Below are 21,947 nucleotides of genomic sequence, written 5' to 3' on the forward strand. Positions count from 1 at the left end.
GGAGAGCCTGGGAGCTGAATTCCCGAAGAATCCCCCATCCATGAAAGCTAAGCCAAGCCACCCGGCCTTCAGCATGTCCACCTCGCTGCGAGTCAGCCCGTCCATCCACGGCTACCACTTCGACACAGCCTCACGTAAGAAAGCTGTGGGCAACATCTTCGAAAACATAGACCAAGAAGCATTACAGAGGCTCTTCAGAAACTCCGGGGACAAGAAAGCAGAGGAGCGAGCAAAGATCATCTTTGCCATAGATCAAGACCTAGAGGAGAAGACACGAGCCCTGATGGCTCTGAAGAAGAGAACGAAAGACAAACTTTTCCAGTTTCTGAAACTGCGGAAATATTCCATCAAAGTTCACTGAGGACCAGAGGATGGATAAGGACATTATCCAAGAACGGACATTTAAAGACCAAGTGAGTCTGTAAGACCCTGACACGCACAGCATCTTGCTGTTGCCTCGTACGTTTCTCTTCTGTCAGGACTCCGGGACTCGGGGCAGGAGAGGAACAGAATGAACTGGTGACAAGGACTCCAACCAATTTCATGCCTGTGCTGTTCCAGTGGAGAAGTGCTTTCGGCAAGGATTGGAAAACTCTCCCTGCAGGAGAAAGACTGGCGCTGATGTCAGGAGGAGAGTCTGAACGGACATAATGAGAAGATGACAGATGGCTGAGAAAGACTGGCAGCCAGGGTCTCCTGGTCAGGCCCTAGGACTGAAATTCAACCTGAACTTTTTTTTCCTTAAACAAATTGAGCAGGGAGGAGGGAGAATGGAGAGGGGGATTAAGAGAGAGAATTCCATGCTGCAATCGTTTACTGAGTTTTTTATTTGAATGTTCCAAGTGTTGCCAAGATTCAATGTTGTCTATTGGTAGATTTTTTTTTCTTTTTAAAGATCAGTAATTGATTATTTATTTGCATTTGTGACAATGCCTTAAAAAGTGCACCGTATGATCTAAGAACAAATTCAAGAAACTGCAGTATTTTCAGCATCTTGGTGAAACTGTACGCCACCTTCTGGTCTGTAAGGAGTTTTTAATGCATTTCAAACTGGTTACCCAAAAGTTAAAATAATGGGGTCCTTTATAATTCCAAAGTACTGTGAACAAATTTTATAGTTTTTTTTGATCTTCTGACTAATGCTAAAACATAATCTTAATTTCTTACAGTTACTGCAGTAAGCATTAGGAAGCGAATATGAGATACTTAATAGTTTATAAAGATGCTATGGTTTCTATAATTTATTATTCATGACAAATGGTATGCAACCTTAATAAATTAATATAAACTTAGCTGCTCTTGGTGTTGGTGATTGATCTCAAAGGAAAAATAAGATGGTGATTTTTATTATAAAGTTTTATGAACTTTTCTAAGGATTTTACTCTAAGAGTAAGATGTGCTTTTATATTGCTTGCCACATTTATTCAAAGAGAATTCTTGCCTCAAGTATATAGGAAGTTTCTCTGTCCCAACTTTAAACTATAAAATACGGACATAGAAATGCAGAGATTGGCTCATCAATATTGTTGTTTATGTACCATAGGAAGTAAGTTGTAAAAGGCTGTTCTTTCCATATTTTTGAAAATTTTCCTCTGTGGCTATAGAGTTGTGTACATTTATTTCTCCCAAAGCAATATATTTGAGGATCAGAGTCTGAATTATGATCAAGATTTTGTGGCTTATCAATGTTTATTTATTACAAACCAACATGGGAATAATACTACAGTCTCTTTGCTTATTTCCTCATAGAATTATAATAAAATGTTTCTAAGAAGGCATATAGCAATGCCTGCTGTGCTTTCCTAGCAGAAAGAAATTAAAAAATTCTCTAGGAACTAAGTGTTTCAAAAAAACACCTTAAAAGGTTTTTGAAACTGCTGATCATGGTAAAAACAAAAGTGAAAAATCTGAAATCTTTTGGGACAGTTATATGCCAGGTTTTTAAATAGTACATTTTATAAAAAGAAATTAAGTAGTTAAGCCTTTTAAAATATTAATTGATTTGTTTATTACAGATAAATCACTCCATGAAAAAGGAATTTTTTACATGACAGCATCCATAAAAACCACAAATCAATATGCAGAATTCTGTGCATGCATGTGTGCGCATTTTTCCTGGAGGAGTATTTATCATTTCTATCTGGTTTGCAAAGATATCCATGAAACCAAAATAAGAATAAAAAAGAAACAGTTTTGACCAGTGGGAGGCTTGGTTAGTGATGGTATTTGGAGATTATCAAAGTGAAAGCTCTGGAAGTGAGTAAGTCTCCTATCTCTGATAGGGCCTGTCAGTGACACATTTTCTCTGTTCATCCAGGATCCTCCAAAGACACTGATGAACTGATTGAGAAAAAAAAATTTAGTAACTTAACTCCGCCAGAGAAGGTATCCTATTTCACGGTCCCAATGAAAGTATTCAACTTATTTTCTACTCAAGGGGTTTAAACATATCTCAGATGCTGAACAGTTGTTCAAAGGTTGCATTTATTACACATACTGTACTCATAACTATATTCTCTGCCTCTGTTGTTTTCAATAGAGGGCATGCGTATCTCACCACTTTTCACATAAGCATACACGAACTCAGTTATCTCACAGGATACTGCCATTATTTTCTGATTGCAAGACCATAACATGGAGGGGGCTGCAAATTAAAAAGCAATTGGATATGATCACAATCTTTGATGGTGTAGAGAAGAATTCCTCTTCCTGTGGATTAGAATTCAAACGCGCTGTCTTCCTTCATGGAGAACAGAAGTTGGCATCAATGCACAAGGATGATTTTTAACTTCATGGTATTTTTTATTACTTCATATGAGGTGAAGGGATCCATCACTAGAACAGGTGGGATTAGTTCAGTTCAGAAATCCTTCTATGGAGCAGGAATGACCAACTGTATCTCAAGATAGCTCATTGTAACTGAAGAAATCAAAGCTGCAAGATGAAATTGTTCCTTAATACTTTTGTATCATTAGATCATAATAATAACAACTAAATTTCACTGAATGTTTACTATTCAGCCGACAATTTTCTAAGTGGTTTTTTTTTTTCTTTGGTGTGTGTGTCTGTGTGTGAGTTAAATTGCTTCTTTAGTACTGTGGTATAAAAGTATGTTTGTGCATGTGTGTGTCTATGTGTGTGTAGTCATGAAAGTGAAGCATCAGGAAGTCCAGTGAATTGATCAGTGACACAGTGAGTGAGGTTAGGAAGCAAATCCAGGGAGCCTTCCTTCCTAACCACTAAGTTAGACTGCTTCTCCACGAGGAGCTAAAATTCTCTTTCATCCTTTGAAGTGGCAAGTACTTATATGTTATTAATAGTAAGAAAGACAGGAAAGAAGCAAGGCCTCTGAGAAGTCTGACCTGTGTCTGTTTGTCTATTTATTGGGCGCTTGAACTCCATGAGGAATGCTTCTCAATCATTTTAATTGTTAAAGATTTCTCAGATGTAGCCTTTCAAATCTACAGTTACAGTAGCACCTGGTTAGCATCTCGGAACATAAGGTCACATCTGTGTTCTCTTCTGAGCTGACAGTCAAAGCCCTGGGTCTAGATTAGCTTGTTCGGGGAAATCAGAAACTAGGGCTTCATGGTTTTACTCTCTCAGTGTAGACCTCCTCAGCCACCCAGTCCTAGCCCACAGCAAGGGTTTGTATCTACAGGAGTCTCCGACAGATGAAGTTCACTGAGAAAGGACCCAGGATATGTGCCTGCCTGGTATTTTTTTTCCCATTGTCCGAAGGCAGTCGGAGAATGTGACTGCTGTTCCCTTGGAGAGTCTTCCTAACAAACAGATGATTAAGCTGTGGTCTAGGAATCATGTCGGCTTTCAGAATGCCTAAATCTGCCCCTCTGAACCCCACATGAGGGCTCCCCAGAAGAGCTTGTAGCTCAGTTGACTCCCTTTCCCACACTCAGGGAGCTCTAGAGTGGAATGAGGGTTTCTACCTTCTCCATTTGTGCAACAAAAATGTAGTAAGCACCAGTGTGGGGATCACCATGGTCAGAAAGCATCTCTAGTCTCCTTGTCAGAGAGCCAGAAAGCATTTTACAATGAATACAGTGAGATACACGATAGCAGTTTCAACAGGAAGCAATGGGAGCATCCGTGTCTGCGTGTGTGTGTGTGTGTGTGTGTGTGTGTGTGTGTGTCTGGAGAGTAGCAAAAACATTGAAGAAAACCTATCCCAACCTGAGGAGATCCCAGAAGATTCCATAGAGAAGTTTCAAAGTAGAAGTTAGGAGGGTGGAGGGAAAAAATGTCATTCTGGCATTTAGGTATAGTATTTGCAAAGGCAAGGAAGTGGGGAGATGGTAAATTGTATGAGAATTTCTGGGCAGTTTCTGGTTAGGGGGCATAAGCATTTGAAGCCATCATTTGAGAGGCAGTTGTGTCTTAAATGCAAGCCTGAGTGTTAATTTTACTCCAAAAGGAGAAGGAATCATGAAGGACTTTCAATAGAAGAGTAAGATTTACTGCCTGACCATGGATGGGTAACTATGTATGGGGCCTCATGAAAGATACAGTGAACATTTCCAAAAGTAATGCGTACCCTGACAGCCGAACACATGGAGTCTATAGTGATTTTTGTTTTCCAGACTTGTCTCACAGTGGGTCTACTCAGGTGAAAAGCCCTACATGACTTTTCACAACTCAACGATAAATAAGTAAGTATGTGGAAGCTGAAGATGAAACAGACTTTAGAAAAAAAGTGTTGGAGACAAGATTGAGGGGACCACAGACTAATTCCTATTAAATTTGTAAGAAATTGTGTCTATGTTTGAATCTTAGAATGTGTCTAAGAATCCTAACACATATTAGAATGCTATGCTATGCTATGCTAAGTCACGTCAGTCGTGTCCGACTCTGTGAGACCCCATAGACGGCAGCCCACCAGGTTCCGCTGTCCCTTGGAATCTCCAGGCAAGAACACTGGAGTGGGTTGCCATTTCCTTCTCCAGTGCATGAAAGTGAAAAGTGAAAGTGAAGTCACTCAGTCGTGTCCGACTCCTAGCGACCCCATGGACTGCAGCCTACCAGGCTCCTCCGTCCATGGGATTTTCCAGGCAAGAGTCCTGGAGTGGGGTGCCAATGCCTTCTCTGACATATTAGAATATCATTCAACAAATATTATAGATTAATGGCTACTAAGCTCTCTCTCCCTTTGAATAACTCTTCTTCAAACAAAGTTTCTGGATATTCTCAGTGATCATTACAGACACACAAATGTGTCCTGGTTTAATGTATCACACATTGATAGTGGATTTGGTTCAGTCATGTACTGACAAAACTACCTTATAGAATTTGGGAAATAAAAATCCTGTCCCAATAAGGTGCAGTAGTGCTTTTAAAAAAAGTGGATAAACAGTTGGAAGACTTTTGTTGTGGGCACCTTCTTCCTCCATCTGTCTTACACACACACACACACACACACACACAACATACAGAGTCCCAGGAGGAACACAGAAGTTTGATTCCTGTGCCTTTATTTCCTGCTCCGTGAGCAGCAGCATAGTATTGAACAAACACCACCAGAGTGAGTCTGATGTTCTGGGGTTTTTCCCAACTCTGCCTGAAGCAAATTCCTTTTTTTAATCTCTGGATTTCATCTGTAAGGGGAAAAAAAAATAGATCTGACTGGATGATGGTTGTGACTCTTAGATCTCAACTTCTACATACAGGGGAAATAACAGCTGTACCTACCATCTTACATGATAGGATTTCTTTCTGGATCTGTTTGTATTCCACATATGAAAAGGATTTCTCTTCACTAAACCAGAAGTCTAATTTAAAAGTTTTGGTCCTTACTAGTGGTCGCTGAAGGCAGAATGTGAGGGAAGTAACTTTGTGTGGATTCTTCTTTTTGTTAAGACTTATTTTATTATGTAAGTTTCAGGTGTACAGCATCATAATCTGACATCAGTATCCACTACAAAGTGATCATCACCGGCAAGTCTAGTTACCATCTATCACCACGCAGGCAACCCCCGTTACCCGTTTCACCCACTCTCAACTCTCTTCCCTTCCTAGATCCCTCATTAGTCTGTTCTCTGTGAGTTTGTCTTTATTTAATTGTGAATGTTCATTTGTTTTGCTTTTTTCATGTCTACATATGAGTGAAATCATACCATTTTTTCCCTGTTGACTTATTTCACTTAGCATAATACATCCAAGGTTGATCCACAATGTTGCAAATGTCAGCATTTCATTCTTCTTTGTGGCTGCATAGTATTCCACTGTGAGTGTGTGTGTGTGTGTGTGTGTGTGTGTGTCTTCTTTTAGTATATGACTAAAAAGGATATGATTTGATGGCATTGGTCAGAGAGTTTCTTAGCACATTAATTCTGTCCCTAATTGAAAAACAGACCCCAAAAGGGATATATTTTGAGGGGAGTTTAATTTCTCTTGGATTTTAATAATTGTAGTGTGTGTAGACTAAAGCTTCTGCTACTTTTCTGAGATTTCTTGGAATTTCCTTGAATTTCAGTCTGATATTTCTCTGCTTTGATACATACATATTTTATTAGGAGAAAAACATCTGCTCCCTACATTTTCTTTTTATTCTCCTGCAGTTTGTCCACATTTATTATTCAAGCTCAGGTTTTACCATCTGAAAGATTTTGGAGAATCCTGCTGATCCTGGAGTCATAGGAGCCACAGCATCTGAAGTGCTATTACCAGAGCATCTTCTCCAACCAGTTTTGTGGGATACTTCCAGGAGGGCACTCATTTCCAAATCTACTGTTTTCAGCATCTCCTGGGGGGAACTTTAAAATCCACGTCCTTGAATTTAACGATTCAGAATTTCTAGAGCTGGTCACCTGTTATCGCTGTTCTTAAATCACTCCCCAGCTGATGTTGTTGCAAAGTCTGAACCAGAATCAGTAACCCAGATTAAAGTCCCCAGCTGTGCACAGTGAGGCTGGGACTTATTTCAGTTCACTCATGTCTCCCCAGGTACATTGCAGTCCTCCATACAGTTTTGACTAATCCCACTGTTGACCCAACCTGTGCCTGTTACCTCATTCTGGAATTACGTGATGCCTCCGATCTCCTATTCAAATAATACCGTTCTTCTGATTTTGCTCATAAATTCTACACTCTAAGAAATCTTACCTGATCATCATTAGCTGAACTCCCTTAAGGCATACAGTCTTCGCAGTGCAAATACACGTTTTTCAAGTGGATGGAAGGCCTTTCTTCTCCTAAATACATTTCCCACTTGCCTGCTATCCTGATGAATTCATTCCTTAAACTGGACAAGTCAGTCTTTCAAAAAGAAGGTTCGGTGCTAATCACTGACAATCACTTATATAATCTAGCATCCTAACATGTGATAAAATGCTTTTGTCCTAAAAACAAGTATCCTCTGCTGAGAAGATGTGGTTTTCATGTTAAGGGGAGAATGGGCAGGGAGGAAGATTGAAACCAGGGATAAGAGAGCATCTGAACTGGGGAAGAACACACAAGTTAGTGGTGATCTGGAGATCTTTGATCTGGACTTTCTCAGCACTGGTCTTGGCTGTTAGAATGCTGATAGACAGATGTGCTATGCGGTGAACGGCGGGAAGATAAACAGTGCTTCAGGCATAAGAACTGTATTCTGATCCAGCCTCGGCCATTCAGAACTAAGCGTAAATTCTGAGTAAATTATTTAATCTCTTTTCCTTTATCATCTATAGACTATGGATTATAATACCTCCCATATTAGTTTCCTAGGCCTTCCCTAGCAGCTGAGACAGTAAAGCATCCACCTGCAATGCAGGAGACCTGGGTTCAATCCCTGGGTGGGGAAGATCCCCTGGAGAAGGAAATGGCAATCCATTCCAGTATTCTTACCTGGAGAATCCCATGGACAGAGGAGCCTGGCGGGTCACAGTTCATGGGGTCACAAAGAGTCAGACATGACCGAGCAATGAAGCATGTACACCCACATATATTAGTATACTAGGATGGTCATAATAAAGTATCACAGGTTGGGTGGCTTAACAATTGATCTCCTCGCGATTCTAGAGGCCAGACGTTCAACTTGTCAGCAGGGCTGATTTCCTCTGAGGCTTCTCACCTTGCCATCTTTTGTCTTGTCCTTCGTGTCTCTGAAGTGTCCCTGAAGTGTCCCAGCACCGTATGGAATCTTAGTCCCCTGATCAGGGATCAAACGTGCAGCCCCTGCTTTGGAAGCACAGAGTCTTAACCACTGGCTGGCCAGGGGAGTCCCCATACTTATTCTTTTGACTATTATAAGCATGGAATAAATGATTGGGAGTTAAGTATCTATAAGGTCAAGATCCTTGGGGACACGTGTGGCACTATGCCTGTGGTTGAACAATGAAAAAGTTTCCAGCACAGAGCCTAACATGGAGAGAGAGTTAATAACATACACACAGCACATAAGCACACGATATTTGATTTATCATCTGATTAATCTCTGAAATCAACACGCACTCCCCTGCATCCTTTTTATCTCCATTTCATCTCCCCTACGCCTCAAAGAGGGGTTCAGCTGGAAGGAGTCCACTGGAGTTGAGTCACTGAGCCATGGCCTGGGCCATGATTGTGTTGAAAGAGTTGGGAGGGGAAGGGGTTTCTGCCACTAAGCACTTTCTCTGCTTTTCCTCACACGTGAATGGTTTCAAAATGTTCAGTGGCAATGAACACGTTCTCTGAACATCTGTGAACAGAGTTTGCTGATGGCATCTAATTCTGTTGTTCTGGACAAAATTTGGGGGCCTCTGGTTATGGGTATAAGGCTGAAAAGTGTTGTTTTTCCATGACTTCCAGCCTGAGGCTGGAAGACTCATGTACCATGAGTCACTGCCAGGTCATGGCCATCTCATCTGGGCAAGTTTGAAGAAGGGAGGGGATGAGAAGGTCGAGGTTTGAACACCCCAAAAAATAGACACACTGAAGAAACACCATGCTGATCTCCAAAGTGATTCTCTACCTTGTACCGTGTACGGCAAGAATTTCAGAAAGATGGCACAGATTTTAGAGGGTTTTCTAATCTGGAGAAGCATGGGAACCTTTGTGGAAAAAAGCCCTGTGGGATGTTTTTAGAAATGGAATGCCACGGGTTATTGTCTGGTTTCAGTTGGGAAGCTGAGGGGAGAAAAAAACCTAAATGTATTATCATACCGACAGCTAACATTATATTAGTGCAACATTAAGCAAGCTTTTCAAGACATGATTTGGCTAAAATAAGTCACCCCAGTGCGTGGGAAAATATGGAGACAAAATAGCAATCCGGGTGTCTGGTTTTTAAGTTCATCAGGATCACACTATACAGGCGGGGACAAGTATTATCTTTTCCTTTTTGTTTATTTGGCTGCACAGGGTCTTAGTTGAGGCAAGTGGGATCTAGTTCCCTGAACAGGGATCGAACCTGGGCCCCCTGCTTTGGGAGCTTGAAGTCTCAGCCAGTGGACCACCAGGGAAGCCCCATCTTTTCATTCTACATACCTTTGGATGTTGAAGATGTCAACATCTCCATACTTCTGATGGGGTCAAAGGGCATATGGATTCTCCATCATCCTCAAAAGATGTCAAGACCAGATCCTGTATTAGCTTGATTGGCTTTCACACCTGTTCCAGTGAACCTTTACTCTTTAACAGAAGCCACGGTGGCTCAGATGGTGAAGGATCCTCCTGCAACGTGGGAGACCCAGGTTCGATTCCTGAGTTGGGAAGATAGCCTGGGGAAGGGAACGGCAACCTGGAGAATCCCATGGAGAGAGGAGCCTGGTGAGCTACAGTTCATGGAATTGTAGAGTTAGACACGACTGAAGTGACTAACACTAACTTACTTTTTTATAACTTTGTATTATTATTTTGAAGCTGATGTAAGAAACAGATTCATTTTCCAAGTCTAAAAATTCAACATCACTGTTAGGGAGGCTTGTAACCATTCAAGAACATGGGACAGAGCTGGTTGCTTGGACAGGACAGGGACAAGCTGGATGTATTACTGCTCAGAACTCTGCTTCTCAGCTAAGAAAGGTCAGAAGCTCAGTGGTGGGGGCACCAGGGTTGAAAGACAGACTCGGTCACCTTAATCAAACTCACCACCTGTGTGTGAACAAAATCACTCATTTATTCCCTCATGGGAGAAACTGAACTGCCAAGCAGGAGGGCAAACGGTAAATGAAAGCAAAAGGGAGAATCAGTGTCTGGAGGGCATGTGTCAGCTTGGCTTTGATAAGATTTGAAGAACTAACCTCGCAGCAGAAATCTCTTCTCTGCTGATCACTGCAACATGAAGCTTTTGCTGTGTAACAAACCTTCCCAAGACTTATGACTCAAAATGACAAGCGCTCAATTTAGCTCAGAATCCTATGGGGCAGCTTGGGGATTCTCCTGGCCTGAGATGACCTAGCCATCCTTGACTGGGTTCTCTCCTTTGTCTGTGGTCAGCTGGCAGATCAGCTGGTGGCTGAACAATGTGGAATGGCCTCATTCACACGCCTGTTGATGGGCAGGCTGTTGACCGACGCATCCACCAGAGAAGTGGGTTACCCTCCACTACTTTTTTTGCAATATTAGCTCTCAGCGGCTCTCACCATGAAAGTTCTAGAGAAGAAATTGTCAAATTCTGCTTTTCTGTCCCTCCTATTTGTACACACAGTGCCCAGGATCCATCTTCTTTTGAAACCCAGTATAAGATTTTTTTTTTTAACCTTATTTCTGGCAATCACTCTGCAGGCTCACTTTCCAGTGATCAAATCCAGACTAGTTCACAAAACTCAGTCACCTATTTAAAAAGGCTTTTTTCAGCTCTTTCTGTTGCTAGTTAATTTGGTTCACATAAAACTAAGACATTCATTTAGAACTTTGGTTCACAATATTCATTCATTCATTTAGAAAAAAAAAAAATTTAAGGACTCCTATGGCTAGCTCATGGGCTTCCCAGGAGGCTCAGTGGTAAAGGATGAGGGAGAAGTAGGAGACGTGGGTTCGATTCCTGAGTGGGGAAGATCCCCTGGAGGAGGGCACGACAACCCACTCCAGTATTCTTGCCTGGAAAATTCCATGGTGGACTACAGTCCATGGGGTCACAAAGAGTTGGACACGACTGAGCAACTGAGCACAACATGGCTAGCTCATTCACTCCTTAGGTGTGAATTTTACCAATGTCCTACGCAGCGCGTATTCATTGCTGGCTTTCTGTAACCCCTTCGTGAGTCAAGAAGGATAGAGACTTTACTCTTATCCCCATGGACCCCATGGCAGGGCCAGAGCAGTTGATAGGTGTAAGCAGAATACAGAAAAGCCCTGTCTGCTTGAACCATACTCTTTCATTCTTTATTAAATAAATAAGTGCATTGTCCCTGAACAACTAAGCCAGTTCCCCTCCTGAAAACCACAGTGTTTGGAAAGGGTGTAAAATTAACTGCTAAAAATGCCTGTCCTGTTCTCTGGGACAGTGGACCACGAGCCCGAGGGAGACAGACTGACTCAGGGCGAAGAATTAATGGAAGCTCGTGGCTCCTGCAGGCAGGAAGTGCTTTGATAGGCCCTTTCCTCTTTTTGTTACCAGGAGGGCCTGGACAATAGTCTCCACCTTGGAGCAGCTGTCCACTCCCCGTGTGATGATCGCAGCACATTTTCCTTGTCAGACTTGCAGTCGGCACCCGGGAGGGCGCAGGAAGAGACACACACAATGTTGGGGATCTGCCCTTGAGACTCGGAGCAGCGTGATGGGTGGAGACATCACCCCTAAGACACACAGCCGGCCCTTTGGCACACGTTTCCGGAAGGCCATCTGCTTCTGTGGTTCCTCTGACCTTTTGTTAGAACGCACCCGAAATTGGAAAGAAAGAACCAGGATAAAACTAAGCTGAAGGCAGTCCGTTGCTTGTGAAAGCAAGTCAAACCAACAAGTCTTGGTTTAGCACCTAACGTGACCCCACTATTAGGGCTTCCCTGGTGGTGCAGTGGTAAAGAATCCACCTGCCAATGCAGGAGAGGCCGGTTGGATCCCTGGATGGAAAAGATTCCCTGGAGGAGGAAATGGCAACCCATTCCAGGATTCTTGCCTGGAAAATCCCATGGACAGAAGAGCCGGGCAAGCTACAGTCCATGGGGTCGCACAGAATCAGACATGATTGAGTCACTGAATAGCAACAGTGATGAGTCCACTGTTAGGCCACATCTTGGCTGATGGAGGGAAAATGAATATGTTTTCAATGTCTACACAACTCAGGCACTTGTAGGATGCTGGCTAATGTCATGTAATCTTGTCAGTAGCTTTGTAAGGCAGGTTTTAGTGTCATCGTTTTATAAATGAGGGAACTAAAGCTTTGTGAGGTTCATCAACTTTTCCAAGGAGGCTCCAACCTCAAAAGAACACAGGAAAAGACAATGTAAGAATTCTGCCTTGACCTCATGTTTGGTTTGATTTGATCCCCAATGTGTTCCTTACTCTGATGCTTAACAGTTTTTATTTCCCACTCTTGTATTCAGTGTCCAAGAGGCTCCATGAAACATGGAATCAGGAGACCCGGTTCTAGTCCCCTTCTGATAGATGCCGTAGGGTGAGTCACTTACTTGCTGGGTTTCCACCTCCTGATAATATAAGGGACCGGGACTAAGTGAGATCATTACCTTTCTAAATTCTAAATTTAAGCCTTCCCTGGTGGCTCAGTGGTAAAGAATCCACCTACCAATGCAAGAGACTATTGGTCAATAAAAAAGGAAGTTAAAAAACATGGTCTGGATTTTTTTTTTTTTTTTACAAAACATAAGGGTATTCCTTTTCTTGAATGTGAGCTTCATTCAATTTCCTAATTATTTTCAGGGACTTGCCAAATATTACTGATTTACAGATCTAAACTCCCTTGTAATACAAGCCACAGTGCACAGGAGTAGAAGCCATTTTGACAAAGGATGGAGAAGATAGAGTTTCAAAGAACGGGACTAATTCACAGCTAGATTTTGTGTTGGGAAAAGCATGGGTTGTCCAAGAAAATGAGAAGGAGTTGGTATTGCTGGAGCCCAAAGAGTAAGGGTGAGAACAGCCTGTGCTGGAGACGAGGCAGGGCTGAGTCACCGAGGACCAGTGTCACGGTGACAGAGTTTTCATTGTGTCATGTGGAAGCAGAGACGTTGACCAAGCTCACGCCAGAGAAGGCGCTGCTCTGGCTTGTGTTCTCAAAAGGTCAGCCTGGCAGCATTTAGTGGCAAGGGCCAGGGGGTAGCAATAGCTTGAAAGGGTATATGTATGTCTTTTAGGTGGCGATTGTCATTGTACATAAGACGTGGGATGGAGAGAAGTAGTTAGATTTTAGAGGTAATTGCAGCTGAGCCATCAACAGGACTTCAAGGCGCATTGGCTTTATCCTTTGTGCTATTTCTCTAACCACTCATTTTCTCCCAGCACCACGGTCACCCCACCCTGGGGTCTGTCACCGTCTACCGGAGCATGGCTGTTATTGATGGAGTTCATTGCCTTGAGCTCTTACCCTTGATGGTGTCCTTGACATCATAGTTAGACTTACCTTTCTAAAATGTCACTTCACACACAAATTGCCAGCTCAAAAATTTCAGTGTCTGCCCACTGCCTCCAGCAGCAAGTCCCACCTCCTTAGCCCGAAAAACAAAATACTTTGTCTTTCTTAAAGTACCTATTTAATGTACCTTAACAGGGACTCAGTAAAAATTATTTATTCAGCACCTATTACAGGCCGGATTAACTACCTCCAGCAACTTGTTATAAAGCATGTCTCTCGCTTACACTTGTACTCATCCTGTCTTCTGAAAATGCCCTCACCCTTTTCACTGCTTATGGAAATGCTCCTCTTCCTCAACCTGGATCAGAACTCATTTCTAAGGAAGCTTCTCGTGAGCCTTTAACTCAGACTAAGCACAGCTAGCCATTGTCTCCACGCCCCAGGGCGTCTGCATGCCCTGCCTAATTGTTAGTAACCTTTAACGTGTCAGTGGAAGCATAAACCTTATTTTCGATTGAGAAGGTGCAGAGCTTGTTGCTGATGACATGATCAATAATGACATGCTTTGTTCAGAGCAGTAAGTTAGGCTTAGGGGCTTCAGATGCTGACAGGCAGTAGAAGGGGAAAACATCCACGCCAGAAGGGACGGTAGAAAATGCCTGGCATTCAGTAATTATTGAATAAATAAATAAGCAGATGATTGGCAGCCCCATCCAGCTGCAATATTGAACTGTAAGTAATTTGGGTCAAGCCAGCACCTTTTTCTTTTTTTTCCTTTTGTTGGACCGCACTGGGTCTTTGTTGCAGCTTGGGGACGTCTCTAGTTGCAGCTGAAGAGCTTACTGCCCTGTGGCATGTGGAATCTTACTTCCCTGACCAGGGATGGAACCCACGTGCCCTACATTGCAAGGTGGATTCCACCAGGAAGTCCCCAGTGCCTCACTGTTAATGACTGCATAACTACAACTTAGATAGTTCTTTCCAATCATTTCTTAAGTACTTTGTTCAGGAGATGCAAAGACAAATATTAGTGGTGAATTTGGGGGAAGGTGGGAAGTGGGCAAACCTCAAAACAAACATCATAAGGCAGTAAGTAAGAAAAACACACACAATAGCAATATATCAGAAAAGAAAGTGGTAAACCTCCTGGGGAAATACAGATAGACTAGAATTTGCTCACATCCCAGTTTGATTGAAGGTAGTCCTGATTCTGCTGCAAGCTTTCTCACTCCTTGTGCACCCTGTCTGCCATCCATACTCTCTGGACTCCAGACACTTTGGTCAAGGTTACTGTCTTCAAATAGGCCCACAGCTTACCTGGGAATCTTGTTAAAATTCAGGAGGCTTAGGAGGTCTGTGGCGAGGCCTGAGGTTCTGATTTACCAAAAAGCTTCCAGATGACGTCAAGGCTGCTGGTCTGTGGACCGGACTCAGAGTAACAAGATTTCTGTAGTCTCCCTGAATACATCTTCCCCCATTTAAGTCTTCTACAGTTTTATGGGCTAAGTCAAATGTCTGCCCTATGAAGGTAGTTACTAAAATTTAGGACTGTGCTTCAGTGCTTTTTTTTTTCTCCTGTACTCCCTGGCAGGTATTTCTCTCCAAGTCTTGTCTCCCAGTTTCTCCCCAAGGCATTAACTTCTTAAGGGAAGGACTTGGTCTAATTCATCCAGACTTGATCTAATGCACCCAAACTCCATGATGGCATCTGTTACAGAACTGGGGCTTCATGGATATTTGCTCAGTTGAATTTGAATTGAACTTAAATTATGACTGTGCTTGAAATAAATGTGCACATGTTCCTGAGTATACCCTATTCAATGTAGGAAAGTGTTAGTGGCTAAGTTGTGTCTGACTCTTTGTGACCCCATGGACTGTAGCCTGCCAGGCTCCTCTGTCCAGGAAATTCTCCAGGCAAGAATACTGGAATGGGTTGCCATTCCCATCTCCAGGAGATCTTCCCAATCCAGGGCTCAAACCCAGGTCTTCTGCATTGCAGGCAGATTCTTTACTGCCTGAGCCACCAGGGAAGACCAACCTCATCAACATAGGAAGACCAGATCTAAGTACATAGAAGAACCAAGTCATTTTAATATTGTATCACTGTGAATTATAATGAAACATGAATTCTAGTTATCAGAGTGGGCGCAGTCACCCAGAAAATAAACTTAATGAAAGCAAGACTTTTTTTTTTTCATGTAAGTCACTAGGTCCTCAAAGGCTAAGCCTGGGCCTTGCACCTAGTAAATAATAAGTATCTGTTGAATGCTCAGTGAATGGAGAAAGAGGATATTAAATCAATTTCATGAATAATCATAATGGCAGTCCCTAGAAAATGAAATAAGTGAAGCCCTATTAAGATCTTCATGTTTCTGAAATAAAGTAAAACCAAACAATATTTAGGACATTTCCACTCAAGAGAAGAAAGGCCAAAAATAATTTGAAAATCTTCCCCTATAGTGAATACACATTAAGTAATAAGATTTTTTTCACTAAGTGTATCTGCATACATAGCAGCAAAACAAAATCTAAGACATTTTTCCATTTGAATTATCTTTTCCCTAAAATACCAAATTGTTTTAGATCAACAAAAGGCTTTGTTTTTTTTTCACTATTAAATATCAAGAGACCCACTTAATTGCAAACATAAACACTTTTTCCTTGCCTCTCCCTTCAATTTTGCTGATGAGGAAGATTTTGCAGCCTTACTCAGTACCAAAATAGCTCTGTTTTGCTGACCATTATCATCTTCACAGGGCAGAGCAATGGTAATGAACTTAAGACACAGGAAGTTTACCATCTCACAGGATAAAAATAGAATTTCTTGTAACCAAGATACCTCTCCCACAAAGGAAAAGCGACTAGAAATTTTTTTCTTTTTTTATTAATTGACAGAGAGTTGATTTCCAATATTATATTAGTTTCAGGTATACACCATAGTAATTCAGTATTTTTACAGCTTATATTGCATTAAAGTTTCTTACAAGATAAAAGTTATAATTTCCTGTGCTATGTAAGGTGTCTTTACAACTAGAATTTTTATTTTCTTTAACTTGTTCACATTATTATTCTGTATTCTTATATTAAGGTATTCATGTAATTAATACTTGGTGCATATTTTTATTCTAATGATGATTTTTTTTAATTCAAAAATTTTCGTTGCCTATTAAGCATTTTAGTCAACATGGCTTAGCTGAAGCCATCGTTACAAACAACAAACATTTTAGGACTCCATGTTTTCCTCTAAAAATTAGATAGTAACAATTATTCTTATATGATAATCCTTTCTACTGTTATATTTTACTTTCACTTTTTATTTTATTAAAAAAAGCTTAATTTTACTGGAGTATAGTTGATTTATAGGGTGGTAGCTTCAGGTGTACAGCAAAGTGACTCAGTTACATATATACATGTATTCATTCCTTTATAGATTATTTTCTCATATAGTTTATCATGGAATATTGGGTAGAGTTCTCTGATCTATGCAGTAGGTCCTTGTTGGTTATCTGTCTTATGAATAGTAATGTCCATGTGTTCATCCCAAGCTCATGATTTATCCCTCCAGCAATCCCATTCTAAGCAAACATATAACCAGAGAAAACCATAATCCAAAAGGATACAGGCACCTTAATATTCATTGCAGCACTGTTTACAGTAGCCAAGAAATGGAAGCAATCTAAATGTCCATCAACAGAGGAATAGATAAAGATGTGGTACATTTATGCAATGGAGTGCTACTCGGCTATAAAAAAAGGAATGAAATAATGCTTTCACTTTTCAAATGGTAATTTAAGAGTAGGGGTATGAGTCTGGAATAACATTTGCTGAGTACCTAGTGTAAGAGTGTATGATAAGTCGCTTCAGTCATGTCCTACTCTTTGTGACCCTAGACTGCAGAGCCTGCAAGGCTCTTCTGACCATGGGATTCTCCAGGCAAGAATACTGGAGTGGGTTGCCATGTCCTTCTCCAGTGGGTCTTCCTGACCCAGGGATCAAACTCAATTCTCTTATGTCTCCTGCTATTGGTAGACATATTCTTTATCACTAATGTTACCTGAGAAGCCCAGGGTAAGAGTGGTCCATTCCATCTTCAAAGCTGCTCCCTTTCTGTCTCAGAAATGAGAAAACTCAAGACCAGAGCGGGTAAGTCACCTGCCCTGCAGTTGGGAAAATCTGACTTTTCCCGACTCCAAAGTCCAAGATGCACCAAGATGTCTTTAGAAAGCTACCTTCTATTTTATTAAAATGGTATATCTTTGCATAAAAAGTGTAGCAAGCTGGGATGTCTGTAGCTTTGGTAATATAATTTGGCTCATTCCTTCAATAAACATTTACTGGATTTCTACCATGTAATTGCCAATAGGCTAAGCACTAAAAATAGAGATAAAATATTGTGGAGTCAGGAGAGACAGACCATTCAAAGACAAATGCAATTTGAAACTGCCAACACTTAGCCGCTTTGAGTTATAAAAATGTCCATTTCAAATGACTTATACTAAAACTCATTATCCAATAAAGAGACTAGCACACTTTATTCTAATTATTCTGACTTAATATTTGGAAACAAAAACAATTACATGTTATTTCTCAACATTTTGACGGTGTTGGCTGTATACTGGATAAGTAAATAAGCTGTGTGTGTGTGTGTGTGTGTTCTGGTTAATTGAAAAGCTGGATTTCCCTGAGAACATTGCACTCGAAGCGGAAACAGGACCTGAAGGAGCCCTCGCAGTGAGTTTCTGTCCCAGTTCTGTGACACTGGGCAAGTCATTTAACTTCTCAGCTTCATTTTCCTGATTCAAATAATGGAGAAAACTTCCCCTATTTCAGAGGTTCATTCTTTAATTAATGAGCTGGTGAATACTTACCCAATAATTTGTATTCTTCCCTGCTCCCAATCCCTTCCTCCTGACTTAAATGCGAAGACATTGCAACAGAAACAAGCAACCTTTCAGGTTCCAAGTACTTCAACTATTGTATTTTATTATCTTTCAGATCCTTCTGAATGAATTTGCTCTGTAATTTTGCCATGGCTTAGTGAGGGAGAAAAAAAAGACAGTTTATCACCAGGCAAATTATTTTTTCAGAGGATCTCTCTGTGGCAGGGAGTTTTAGTCAGCCTGGAGCTGACTCACCAAATCCAGACCCTGGGGCTTCCCTGAGAAATGCACTTGGATCATGGGGGTTCTCTTCTTAGGGCAGGACTGACGTGCTGGAGCCAAATCACCCTGCCCAAGACGGTCTGCACTCAAGGCGTCTCCAGAGCTGACAGGAAATGATTCAAGCCCAAGGTTGGTCAGAACAAGTGTGACCATTTCCTCTGTGCATGAGATGACAAAGAACTTGCATCAGGGACCTTTCCTGAATAGCCTACTGATTTAAAGGGTTCCAAGTAGTATGAGATAAGGCACATCTTTTACGTGGCATACTTTTGTCTTCTCTACTTGAGGACAAGCAGTACCTTGGACTGTAAATACACCACTTTCTACACCACCCCCACCACGCTTAAAAGTGATGAGGCAAATTCACTCTAACTGGTGAGTGTGTAGCTCCTACACAGTAACATGCATGTAACTGTGTTCAGTTCAGTTCAGTCGCTTAGTCGTGTCCGACTCTGTGTGACCCCATAGACGGAAGCCCACCAGGCTCCCCCATCCCTGGGACTCTCCAGGCAAGAACACTGGAGTGGGTTGCCATTTCCTTCTCCAATGCATGAAAGTGAAAAGTGAAAGTGAAGTCTCTCAGTCGTGTCCGACTCTTAGCGACCCCATGGACTGCAGCCTACCAGGCTCCTCCGTCCATGGGATTTTCCAGCCAAGAGTACTGGAGTGGGGTGCTATTGCCTTCTCCGTATGAAAAATTATACATATTATAAAATCTAATTACATATGATTAAAAAATAGGACTAGATTATTCTTAAAGAACTACTATAGTGGCAATCAATTTTGCAAATATATACAGTTATATCCAAAAGTTTTACAAAAACAGCTTAAATCCAGAGTCTCCATTTCACAACTTCACTAACGAGTGTGTGCTTTACTCCTCGTTTAGATGTTGTGTCTCAGAGTTATCTGCATAGATGGAGATGCTGGAAGACCATGGAGCGCAGCTTCCCACAGGAAACCATCAGCTCCTCTGGTCCGGAGGTTCTCTGGAACAATCCTCTTCAGTCTCCTCTGAGCAGGACAAGTTTAGTGCGCTCATCACGGGGTGCACCCAGGACGTAATCTGTGTTACGTGATTGATGAAGTACTCGATTCCACCTGCTGTGTAAGCTTCCTCCCACCCACAAGGTAGACAATCCGTATCAAGTATGGCACGGACAGATTTAACAAGTTCCTTAGACCCAAGTGCCAGTGTTGCTGGGATGTTGTGTCCATTCTTTCCCAATGGCGTGACTTAAATTTGACCAAGGTGCAGAATTATCAGAAAATACATCTTGAAGAGCCTCTACAAAATGGAGAAGCTTTTCAGTGGATGCCTCAAAAGTTTTCCAAGCCATTTCTGATTTTCGCAATTGGCAGTCCAGTACTGTGATTCTCTTTCTTAACTCCTGAACACTGTTTATTTTGGTCAGAAAAACCAGCAAGCTGAGCCTTCAGCTCTGTAATCTCAGCCTCTAACAGACGGATCACTTCCTTGTAATCCATTTCCATTCCCTGTGCCTGTCTCTGTGCAGCTTCGGCAAGATGAAGCCAGCTTCGCAGGGCTCTTGTTTCTTCGACCACAGCTTTGGCTTCTTGTTTAACATTCTGGAGTTCTTCTGTCAATTGCTTCCTCTGCCTTTCCGATTCAAAAATTTTCCTTAAGTGTCTTCACTTCTTCCAAAGTGTTATTTCTTTCATGCTTCAACTTTTCCATTTCATCTGTTTCTAAGGAATCACCTGTCTCCTGAGAAATCTGTGAATTTAATATACTGGAAATTTCATGTGCACCAACGTTGGCTTCATCCAATTGCAAGTAAAACAAGTTTCTGGCAACATGGACAAAATCTCCAAAAGACACCATCCCCTTTGGGTCTACTTGTGCTTGCTGTCTCAGAGCTTGGTGGTATTCTTTTGTGGGCTGAATTCCAAGATAATTTAGAGTCATTTCCAGTTTCCCTACCTTAACGCAAACAGACGGATTTAGGGAAACCTTTCCTTGTGGCCCATAGTTATCAGTCCAAGCAGGGGCAATATCTGTATTAGACATATCTGTAGGGCTGTTGTCTGAAGAAGTAACTGGAATCTGTTCTGTTTTCTTGTATCCAGTTTTTATCTGATTCCTCCTAAAAGAAGGTAAAATGGCGTCTGTATTCTGGGAGTGGATGAGGTCTTTGGAATTAGTGTTTCAGGAGAAGAAATAAGGCTAAATTTTGAGGCTCGAGGTCCATATTCTCCTGTAGCTTGTAAAAGGGATGAACAAGATGGATTTTCCAAATGGCTGCTGTCGGATTTCTGTCTTATGAATGCTGTCTCCCAAAAAGATTCTGACCTCAACTTGGCTCTGGTAATTATGCTTTTTGCTTCTTCGAATGATACACCAATCATGGACTCCTTGTTTACTGAGACAGGTTGATCTCCTGGTTTCAAACATCCATCCTTATAACAGTCTCCTCCAGGAATGATTTCCTGAATATATACCAATGGACCTTCATTCCAGTTAATTCCTCCTAGGATCTTCAGACCAAGGCCTGTTTTCTTGGTAACTGTAATCACCTGAAAGGCAGGATCCTTTTCAAGTAGACTGGATGATACTACAGAAGATGTATTTTTATTCATGGTTTCACCACAACTGTAGCCTTGGATTTAACAGCTGCGTAAATGAAGATCTTGATGAAGAGTCTATAAATTCTTCTTTTTCCTATCTTGAGGGACTTCCTGCAGACATTACTCTGACTCATATTACTCCAAGAGCTTCTTAAATGCTTTCCCAGCCACCCGGCCTCCGTAGCCCAACCGCAAAAGTGGCCGTGTTAGGTGCTGTGTATAAAGCAACCCAACATGGATTCCTGTCACCTTGAAGCTCGGTTCGCAGGAACAAACATGAGTCACACATGTAACTAAACATATTGTTACAGAATATGATAGAGGATCTAAAGTGTACTTTAGACCCTGTAGGGTGGGGCTCTGAGGAAGATGGTCAGGGAACACCTGGTTTAGGTAGGTCCTTACGCTGAAAGGGACTCTCACAGTGGACTCTAAAGGAGCCAGGAGAAGAATGGGAGGCAAAGGTAGGAGAACCTGGATGGGCAAAAGCTCTGAGATGAGGCAGGTAGCTTGGTGGCTTGGAGGAGGAAGCAGCCTGGGGTCTGGGGTGGAGCCCCTGCTCTTTGAACTTGAGCAAAGCAAAATCAGTGCAGTGTTTCAAAGAGAAGGGTGTGGAAGTGGATCCATGTTTTTCAGGACTCAGCCTGGTTGCTGTGAAAGATAAAGGGCAAGAGAGGATGTCAGGAGAGTAAGGGAGGGACTTCTCTGATGGTCCAGTGGTTAAGATTCTGCACTTCCAATGCCAGGGACG

The 21,947-nt window shown here is 41.8% G+C and overlaps 1 protein-coding gene and 1 pseudogene across 1 annotated transcript; one reads left to right on the plus strand and one right to left on the minus strand.

Annotated features, from left to right (window-relative positions):
• The first annotated feature begins 6 nt into the window (after positions 1–6).
• On the plus strand, positions 7–1,292 carry LOC104993213 (chromosome unknown open reading frame, human C8orf4). Its single transcript, XM_010846365.1, has one exon. The coding sequence runs from the start codon at positions 41–43 to the stop codon at positions 359–361; it is 321 nt and encodes a 106-aa protein (XP_010844667.1). The 5' UTR covers positions 7–40; the 3' UTR covers positions 362–1,292.
• An 18,279-nt stretch (positions 1,293–19,571) lies between these two features.
• Positions 19,572–21,381, minus strand: LOC104993214 (annotated as a pseudogene).
• Positions 21,382–21,947: the final 566 nt, after the last annotated feature.

The sequence above is a fragment of the Bison bison genome, unplaced genomic scaffold (assembly GCF_000754665.1).
Source record: "Bison bison bison isolate TAMUID 2011002044 unplaced genomic scaffold, Bison_UMD1.0 scf7180017864236, whole genome shotgun sequence".
In the NCBI taxonomy this organism is placed as follows: Eukaryota; Metazoa; Chordata; class Mammalia; order Artiodactyla; family Bovidae; genus Bison; species Bison bison.